Source organism: Scomber scombrus, chromosome 16 (genome assembly GCF_963691925.1).
Source record: "Scomber scombrus chromosome 16, fScoSco1.1, whole genome shotgun sequence".
NCBI classification, from domain to species: domain Eukaryota; kingdom Metazoa; phylum Chordata; class Actinopteri; order Scombriformes; family Scombridae; genus Scomber; species Scomber scombrus.
The window spans coordinates 8803529-8813880 of NC_084985.1; the positions used below are offsets into that span (position 1 = coordinate 8803529).

The window sequence follows — 10352 nt, forward strand, 5'->3', positions numbered from 1 at the left end:
AAGTTACTGTTGAGACCATTCATGGTTTTCCTCAAAGATCATATCTCCTTGGAAATGTCAACAAACAGGAAGAAAAAAAAACACTAACAGGAAAAAAAAAAACAATCATACAACTAAATAAATATGACAACTAGGATTTTTTCAAAAAGTAATAAGTTAACGCACAAAAAAGCAAATACTTGTCTACCTGAGTGAAAAGAGTTTTAAATACTTCACAGCTTAACAACATCCACCCACTTTTCATTTTTTTTACACTGAGTTTTGGGAGGAAGTACAATCACTGAATACCCTAGCCCAGTCTTTGGAATGCTCTTCTTTTGGTGCTGCGCTCATTGGATTGGGAATGTTCATATTCCCTGTTGTGTCCTTGGACAAAATAGAGAGTTTTATTTGGCGATATCTGTTTTCTTGATTGATGGTATGCTGTATGTCCATCTTTGTATTTCTTCCTATCCCTATAAGTGTTCTTTCAACCCCCTCTCACTGTCCTTCTGTCTTCACTGTTGGCCGTTTGTGGAGATGGACAACGCTGGCCCTTTCCTGATAGGCTAGCGGGGGGCTGTGGTGCGAAGCAGGTACAGCTGATTGGGCCAAAGGCAGTGCTGGTGCGTTAATAGCCATCGTCAGAGCTTTCAGCAGTATGTTGGCCTCCCTCTGGTCCTCCTTCCCTTCGCCTTCCAACGTACGAGCCAGCCATCGCTCAACAGCCTCCTCCACCTGTGGTGCTGATGCCGTCTCTGTGAGTGTGTCGGCCTCTTGGCTGGCATCAAACCGCTCCACCATTTCTTTTATGTGTACGCTGACTGGAGCGTTAGCCAGGCAACAGCTGCGCTGGTGGATACGAAGGGAAAATCGGTGGAAGAAGGCCTGGGCGCAGAGCTGGCAGCGGTATGGGCGGTCGCGGCTGCTGTGGAGGCGGCGGTGCAGTTTGAGGTGGATGTACTGGGTGAACTTTGTGCTGCACAGCTTGCACTGGTAAGGTTTTTCCCCAGAGTGTAGTCGCAGGTGTGTTTTTAAGTTGCTGGTGCTGCTGAAGCGCTTGTGACACACCTGGAAAGTAAGAAATGAAAGGTCAAGGCTTTTGTGAGCAACATTCACATGACTGATCATTACGTAAAACGCCTTAAGAGAAGTGGCAGTATTGCTTTCGGCATTATCCAGGAAAATCTTAGCAATACAATATGAAGTCATATAATTGTTATTATTAACATGGTATCAGGGTTGACTATGTTATTCCTTTTCTTTGATGTACTCCTCATTAAACCAGAAAAACAATGTTTTGCTCTTTGTTAAACCAGTTCTATCCAATAACACTCTCGATGCACACACCCGAATTGTCACACTAGCAAACAAAAGCGTGAAGATGCTATTACATGACACAGTGGGTGGTGGCTCATTGAAAATCCAACAGACATTACTTGAAAGGTATTTAACTCAGAGAACATTTACGTTTATTGTGAATACAGTGTGTTTCACTTGCATTCTTGACTTTCCATCTATGTCATCGCAAGGGCAGTTAAGAGACTGTAAGTAGCTTGAAACGAGAGAAGAAAACACACATAAGCTATCATTTACAACATACCTGACATTCATGGGGTTTCTCCCCAGTGTGGACCAGGTGATGTTTCTGGAGGTGAGCCAGCTGAGTGAAACTCTTCTTACATAAGTTACACTGGAACGGTCTCTCACCACTGTGCACTCGGAGATGGACCTAAAATTAAACAGATGATACAAAGAAATGTAATGAGCACCGGTATCAAATGGAAAATGATGAGTAGGATTTTTGGTTGTTTACTGGAATGCATCAAGATGAATTTCATATGCAGGTATGGTTTAACAAAAAAAGAAACACAGAGGAACTGAATTACCTTGAGGTTTGACAGCTGCCCGAAAGTCTTTGCACAGATGTTACATTCATATTTGATCTTTCCATTCTGCTTCTTCAGTGGGTAGGGCAGGGATTTGTGGCCAGGGCCGTTTCGTGGCGCTGGGTTGCTTTTGGTTGTAGCCAGGGTTAGGTTCATTGCCTCCTCGCAGCCAGAGGGAGACTGCTCAGGGGACTGGTGTTGGCCGCTTGGCTTGGGGAGAGGGGAAAGCTCTGGGGTGGCTGGGGCGCCTCGTGGTGGTGACACATTCGGTGTTAGTTCTTTCAGACCTCCCTGTGGCGATGGAGGGTAAGGGAGGGACACTGGAAGTAGATTAGGTGGGCCGATTGGGGGGTACGGGATTCCATCTGTGCCAAGGTAGTTGCTGTACCTGAGGGATCCTCTTGAAGGCAGCATCCCAGGAAAAGGAGGGGAGTAGGAGGGGAGGAGGAGGCGAGAATAGTGTGGGCCGTATGGAGGAATGAGTGGGTATGTGGGCTGGAGGGGTCTGGACTGAGGGTATAGGGGATAAGATGACACCAGCCCCTCCCTGTGGCCGTAGAGGCCGTGGAGGTGAAGGGGGACATTTCGGTGGCCAGATTGGAGTGCAGGGTGGTGCTCTGATACGTACGGGTGATTCAATCTCAGACTTGGTTCTCTGTGCTCAAACTGAGGAGAGGGAATGACCCCCCGATCCTCTGGATCCCTGTCGCTCTTCTCCTCCTTTTCAACTTTTTTGCTGAAGTCCATGATTTGGTCGTCAGGTGTGTCAGGAGGAGTGTCTCTCTCCAACATTTCCACATCGATCTTCTCATCTCCTTCATCATCTCTCTCTTCTTTCACTTCTTCCTTTGTTCTTTCCTTGAACCAGGTCTGCTGAGGTAGGTGTTGTTTGGTGTACTCTGGCTCATGGTCTTCATCAGCACTCATGTATTCTGTTAGAAAGAAAAATAATTATTATTAGTATGGTATTTACACAGATCACTGGTGTTTTTTAAGATTGACTTTTACAAAATCTTTATATTTGTACAAATGTTCATTGTAAAATCGGTTTCATTTCAAGTCTCGTGAATACACATCCACCCACAGAAGGCTCACTCCCTCTTATGGTAAATGATAGTAGTTTCAGTTTTGACTCAGACACTCAGACCCAGTGGTGTAGATTTCTGTTTGTCATTCGCAGTAGTGATTTTGGTGTGGGAGAGACGGTTGGCGCCGAAGTGTGTGGGAGTCCATGTGTCATGTCATATGTGTGCAGTCGTACAGCAAGATTCTGAGTTTTGTTTGTGAAACCTTTTCTGAGTAGCTGTCTTACCGTACACTGGCCACAAGAAAATGTGAAACATCTCTTCCTTTTTTCCCTTCTATTTCTCTTTTTGAGAAAACGTTCAGCTGGTTGGTTTTGACACCATTACTGTGCGTCACCTATTGCAAGTGTTCATTACGTGAATTACAGAATCATTTGAAAGGATGTACAAGTGTTTCTGCATGTTTTAGCCTATTTAATACAAATGATATGTACTTAAAATTTAAATTATTATTATTAAATTAAATTAAAACAAGTATTTTACCTATCTTAATTTTGTCTTAAAGGCAGTCACTGGCTTTCTTTCTCCTTCTGCTTTATATGAAAATCAGCTTGTACCTGACCTGAACCATGCACATCATAGTTTTTTTTGTCTAAAATATGTTACAATTATACAATAAGGCATTTAAAAGAACAGACTGTTGGTAGAGTTGGTGTTTCAATTGTTGCTTTAACAACCAATACATGGGAACTAGTTGCTGATTTACATCACAAAATATTAGAAAACAAATCCCAGAAGATGAACGATGAGAAAACATGGACTTTCTCCAAAAGGAAGTTGAACGCTTTTAAGATCCTTAACAGTAAATTGATAAAAACTATGTAATGATACTACCTAAGCATTAGTCATCAAATTGAATGGCGACGCATCTGGTGTATCCAGTTGTATGAATCATCAGACTTTGTGGCAGCAGAGAATCATACAGGATCATGAGGATATGACTTGCTGTTCCACTAATAGCTGAAAACAAATGACTCACAAAGGTACTTTGACCAGCTTTTACTCCCCTTCGATTTCGCTATCCTCTGAGATTTCTTTCCTCTACGTATGAGCTAGTAGTTTGGGATCTTAAGACAGACAGGATGAACTAGGATCAAACCATCTATGTTGTGTCTGGTAAAAGATAATAGGTGGTGGTATTCACTTGAAGGGAATAATGTGTCTTTATCAACTTTGAAGCAAAAGAATTTAGCTGATAATCACTATCATCGCCTGACATAGACTTTGAGCTATGTGTTTAGTCACTGCCACAGGTCTAAATCTGTCATTTTATCAGATCTTGTAAAACAAAATAACATCATCACGTTTCCTCTACGTAAAAGCAGGTGATAGTCAGCTGTCTTTCATTCCTTCCCACTATACTCATTTCTCAGCAATACAGGGTCACGGTGCAATCAAGTTCACCAAATATCCTGGATGGTTTGGTTTAATCTGAACAGCCAATATGATTGTAAGTTAAGTTCTATGCACAGAACAGAGCCAAAATACAACATCTTTCATCACCTTTATAGTCTAACATATAAGCTCTGTTCTTTCCTGCTCAGTATATTTATTAACCGTTGCATTTTAATAGAAAAAGTAGAAAAATCTGCTTTGAACTGTACTTACTTTGTTTGATGTCATCCTGCTGACTGCAGAGTCTCTGTGCAAACTCCTGGCTGTACCACACCAGCAGCTCCTGTTTGGGCTCCACTGGTCGGATGGTGTAAAAGTAGATGTCCGGGCCGTTTTGGCATGCCACCAGGTTCTGTTCGGCCAAAGAGCGTGCTGGGTTGACGTATCGCATCCAGTTGCTCCTGTGGACGTCATAGCCATCAATGAAGTTTTGAAGCTGCCCGCCGCTGTAAATCTGCACCAGAAAGAGAGAGAAATTGGGATGAAGACACTTTTACAGAAACTGAACCTGAAGACACACATTGACTTGTAAAGGCACTCTATATATTTGAATGATTTATTATTTGACATAGTAAATGATTAATATACTTTAACCCTTACATTATTTGACCACCTGTTGCCATGACCACATCTGCATTTATTATTATAAAATCCTCAAACTAATATTTGTATAAAGTTTTAAATTAATCAAGATTATAGAGAAAAAAGTCTGAATAATCACCTCTGCCATGTACAGTTAAATATCCTGTATCCTCTTCAGTTAAAAGCTACCGTATGTTTTGCTCCTTTGGTCTGCTCACTGCAACTCTATGCTATGTGTGTCCTGAGTGTGACGCTCTTCTGTGTGTTTGTGTCTGAGTACACTGTATTTGAGGCATGGAGGCGTGGAGAAGTGGAGGCGTGGTCCAGCCACTCACTGCATTTGCTGTCTCTCTTTCCCTCTCCTTTCTCTGTCTCTCTTTCTCTCCTCTGTGTTTTATTATTGTTTCTGCCTTATTATATAATTTATGGAATACATGTCAGTGGTATACTTTATACTTTTTCAGGAAAAATGTATGCTTCAGCTTAGGAAAAAAAAACAGATATAAGAAAAATGCTACTGGTGGTGGCTGCTTGACAGACAGGTGTTGGCAGGCAGCCAAATGCACACACGCAATGCATGCTTTTGGCAGCACGTCCACCCTCATGCTGCACCTGTCATAAGGTTGATAACATAATAGCTCCCGGGAAACGTCACACTTTCACTATTGCAGGTTTACAGGAAATAAAGCCGGAAGGAAAATGCGTAGGATGGCAACAAAAAAAAGTCCTTATGGGAATTGATTAACTAGAAAATAAAAAATTCCTGAGTGACACAAGCTATGTCTGGATATGAGAAAACAAACATGGGAATGAAGACTAAAAGGGGGATGATGTGGGTGTCTGGGTGTGTGACTATGTGTGTATATTAAACAATGGTCCCTTCCTTCGTGTTTGTGACACACGTTGCATTTGTCCTGAGTGCCGGTAAAGCTCTGATGACTGCGTGAGAGTGAATCCTGTTACGTGCACTCAGCATTCACAACTTCCTCTAAAAATTTTTGCAAAAGCCCTTAACACTGCCCTCAACAGTGTTTTATCTGTGTGAAAGTATTTTTGTTTCCTTATTGTCGTGCGGACATGGACTTCATGTGAAACTTCTGTATCCAAGCGATGTCGTCTTTTTTATAAACAACAGAGGAAGATATTTGTCCTCAATCACTCCAAATCCAAATTATTTATGTAGTTTTCTTTCATCTAGATTTGAGACTTTCCCCTGTTAAACCAGTATCACACTGCATAGAGTATGTCTATATACATTTGTTGAGATACATGCACATGTAGGTGGACCATCCTTACCCTCCAAAAGTATTTTCTGTTGGCCTGCTTGGGAACGTTGTCTTTGGTGTAGATGTCTCCCTGCAGGGGGCCAAAGCGTGTCCCCTGGGGAATGTATTCTTTGCTGAACACACCTGTCACCTGAAAAACAGATAAAAGACATCATTAGTATATAGTATACAAATCGCTAATTTCACACAGGATATTAAAAAGTAATGTGACAATCAGATCCATCATATAAAAGATAAAAAGTCAACTTCCAGTCACAAGAGTGATATGTATATATCTATACATATTATATGGTGTAATACTTGTGTTTTGCTTTGTCCAACAGGCTTTTGGCCTGTGTTGCAGTTGCGGTGGCTTTGTCATGTTGACCCAGACAGCTCTAGAGCCACGTGAAAACCAACAAGGTGACCCACTTTCTACGTTAATGAGTTAAACCAATGAGGAGAATTACACTTTCTCTGACCTACTCCACTGATCTCTGATCTGCTGTCCTCATAAACACCTGAGAGCACGAGAGGACACAGTGTCACCTGTTGTTTGCCTTGTGAACTTCATGTGTTGCTGAGGCGTACCTGTATTGTGTCTCACTTAATGTTATTGGAGACCAAAACTTTTGTTTCTAAAACCACAAAGACAAAAGCACATGCAGCTAGTTATGTGATGACACAGATTGTGCTCACTGGTAAGACACGTTTCAAAGCCTAAAATCCCTAAGTACAAAATTTCCACCTGTACATGTGGATGTGAGTCAATGTTTGTCTATAATGTTTTTTTCCCATTATAGAAATTTCAAAACTTGCACAAACGTTTGTGTGTAGGATTTTAGACCATGAGCGAGTACTTTGTTGCCTAGGGATGTGTGTTAAGAACAAAATGTATCCTGTTTTGCAGGTTATTGAGTCATTTTTGACCTTTTGAGGGATCTTCTTTTAGTGAGTTGAATAAGAACATGGTAAAAATAATACATCTTTAGGAAGGACGTATACAATATATCAGGTTCCTTATTGTACAAAACAGCTTTAATGATTCATACTTTGAGGACAGGCTTGGGGTCAACCCTCCTCAAAACACACCCAAACACACGCACACGCCATCAGGCAGCAGCATCTGCGGCACACACAGCCTCAATGTCTTGAGGAGCTTTGTGTATAATTCTTAATACCCCACACGCCCCCATTCCCCACCCCCCATACATAAACACACACTCTCTCTTCCTGCTATTGAGGAATTACCATTCAAAATGACCCTCAAAAGGATTATCACAGCCTCCTGTAAAAAAAAAGGTCAACTTTTAAAAAACAAAAACATGATGATAAACCTGAACTTTGTGTTCATTTATCACACTATGAGGAGTGGCATTGGCTTTTGTAAATTATGCATAAGTAGTTAATTAGAAGAACAACAGGTCACTGAGGGCAGCAGGAGTGTCTGTGCATGTGTGTTGAGCGGCCGTCAAGGCGAGTGAGGTGATTCCTGGATGCGATGAACCAGTGTGACAGGGACATTGTGCTTCGTTGGCGTTGCGTGACTAACGAAACGCTGGGCCGCCGCTGCTTAACCGCTCAGTTTAGCCACGTTGGGAGGAAGGGGGAGGAGGGAGGGAGTGAAGGGTGTTGAGGAACGGAAGAAAGGAGGATGGGCGTTCTTAAGTGGACCCACGCTATGACACTCCTGAACGGCCTCCTTCTCTCCCCCCCTCCCCCAATCCTTCGGTTTTTTTTCTGAACTCGAAATAGCTTGTGCGCCTGCCAGGTTGAAGCCTGATGCCTGGCCGGTTGCCTGGCTGGCTGCCTGTCCTCAACGAAAGTTAATCATCTGGTTTTAACCTAAATACCCCCCCCCCCCCCCCCCCCATATCCTCCCCTCACCAGCTTCTCCCTCTCCCGAAACCCACTGCCTCATTCTCCCCCCACTGGCACCCGTTGCTAACGCCCCATCTGCCACGTGCCCCCTCCACCCTTCTCTGCCTTTCGTGGCACACTTCGGAATAAAAATGAGAAGACAGAGAGGTTTAGCAAAGGTGTGAAGGGGCTACAAGGAACAACAATAGAGAAACAACTTCCAACTTTCCTCCTCTTAAACAAACACGTGCTGACTAAGTATTGTATTGTCTATTGATTCATCTATCAGACTGAAACAAGCACTCACCTGCTCAAGAACCTTCCTGATAACTATGACTTACTTACAAATTCACACAAAGGAGCGGCTGTTTTATAACCATCACAGAAAACTCATCTCCCAGTTAGCAACATCATTTAGGAAGGGAAACTCCTCTGGACAGGAGCCAGTTTAAATAAAGCAGATTACCTGGAGACATGTGAGTGGGTGCTAGTGCTTGTCTCATTTCATATCAGATTGATGTCATAATTGATCGTTAAGCACGGGTGCCTGGGAGCAAAGGCAAACTGTAAAATCAAGTTTGGCTGCAGCATGTGTGAATGTGTGAAGTATTTGTAAGATGTGTTAGAGGTGGGGAATTGAAATTAGCCCCTAATGTGATTTTATCACCTTACTTTGCATGCTTTTCTTATCCTGCAGCAGTGAAGGTGGCAGAGAGAGCAGGAAGAGATGAGAGTATGCGAGTTAGCGAAGCGGAACAACAGCAGAAAGTGTTGCTTGGGTCAGGAAAGAAAGAGGAAGGAGAGACAGCGAAGGCAACCGCATGCATCTAAGTGTTGAGAGCAACTACAAAAGTAGTGAGTGTGACATTGTTTTCTCTTCCTCTTAAGATGATGATTCTCTTTTTAGTTCATTTAAAACTCTGCTCTGAGACATGATTGCAGCGCTTTATTGTATAGGTGACGTGTCTAGACAGATTCCTGATTTTATTGCACTGGGAGCCAAGCAGTCAGCTGACTCACTGTGACAATGCATGGAAATGGCATATGCTCCTCCTGACTCACCTGAGTGGGACAGGGTGTGGGAGGTAAAGAGGACAGATACGGAGGAAGAAAAACAAGAGGGAAGGAACATCTTGACGCAATCAGATCACCTGGTGGAAGCCAAGCCAAGCCCTGACATTGTACTCTGTGTGTGTCTGCCTGTGAGTGCTTCATGTGTTATTGTTTGAGTAAAACAGAAACTCAAACAAGCTATAAATGGCAGAAATGACATAATGGAATTTAAGGTGGATAGACAACACAAAAAGGACCCTGACCTCAAGCTGCGAGTGGCCCTGTGTCCACTGTCTCACATTATCTTTCTCTCTCTCTGTCCCTCTCACACACACACACACACACACACACACACACACACACACACACACACACACACACACACACACACACACACACACACAGAGAGAGAGAGAGTGCACTCTGCTATATGCATGAAATACTCATTAGTCAGCACATCTTTTGTTCCAAGTAACCCAATGCAGATGGCCCAACAGAATGTTATGTAACAAAGTATTAATATTTTGATTACTAAAGCTTCAATCTGACATAACTGACTGGTCTCAAACAACATTAGAAATAGAAACTGCTGTATTAAAGTTATGGTAGTGAGTTGGATTACAATATGTTCTATTATGTTCTGTAGCAAAAGTGGCTTATTTGGTTGCCCTCTACATTCTTTTTATTTGTATTTTTAAGAAGGCGTTTCAAGGTTGATGCGCTACATTCCTCAATGGGTAAACAATCCGAATTAAAACTGCTCTTACCTCATTGTCTGTGCCGTATTCGAAAGTGAGGTTGCGTGGGATGGAGGTCATAGCTTTGGGCAGGCTGAAGCTGGGGTCTGACACCTGGTCTGGCACAATGTAGGTGCAGTTGAGAGCGAAGTCCAATTCCCTCCACCCGCTCATGTCTCCTGGTGTGCTATCCAGCTTCATTTTTTACAATATAGAATATACTGTAGGTGATGAACTCAGGCTTTTAGTGTCTTAGTTTGGTTTGCTTCCGTTTGGTTTAGGTTGCTTTGGTATAGATGTACTTTGGTTTGATTGGGCAGGTCCCTTGACTTAGGTACGGTGGTTAAAGCTCAAGATCTAAAAAAAAAAAGGAAAGTAGGAGGCAAGAGTAAGATTTTAGTGCCACATCAATCAGTTTCTATACGAAATTATTTATTTCGAATATGTTTTGAAGGAAAGAAAACACACAGTAAAACAAGAAAGCATCCTCTGAAGTGGCAATAGACT

The 10352-nt window shown here is 42.5% G+C and overlaps 1 protein-coding gene across 1 annotated transcript; it reads right to left on the minus strand.

Moving 5' to 3' along the window:
• Nucleotides 1-234: 234 nt before the first annotated feature.
• Nucleotides 235-10109, minus strand: prdm1b (PR domain containing 1b, with ZNF domain). Its single transcript, XM_062435950.1, has 6 exons — nt 9876-10109; nt 6227-6346; nt 4562-4802; nt 1869-2800; nt 1583-1711; nt 235-1050 (listed from the first exon to the last, which is right to left on the minus strand). Exons 1-6 carry the CDS (start codon nt 10044-10046, stop codon nt 481-483), a joined length of 2163 nt encoding a protein of 720 aa, XP_062291934.1. The 5' UTR covers nt 10047-10109; the 3' UTR covers nt 235-480.
• Between the last annotated feature and the right edge of the window lie 243 nt (nt 10110-10352).

Coding starts and splice junctions, on each gene's coding strand:
- prdm1b (XM_062435950.1), bottom strand. CDS start 10,046: ATGAAGCTGGATAGCACACCAGGAGACATGAGCGGGTGGAGGGAATTG. Junction 6,347..9,875: donor AATACGGCACAGACAATGAG/GTAAGAGCAGTT, acceptor TCTGTTTTTCAG/GTGACAGGTGTGTTCAGCAA. Junction 4,803..6,226: donor ACAGAAAATACTTTTGGAGG/GTAAGGATGGTC, acceptor TTTCTGGTGCAG/ATTTACAGCGGCGGGCAGCT.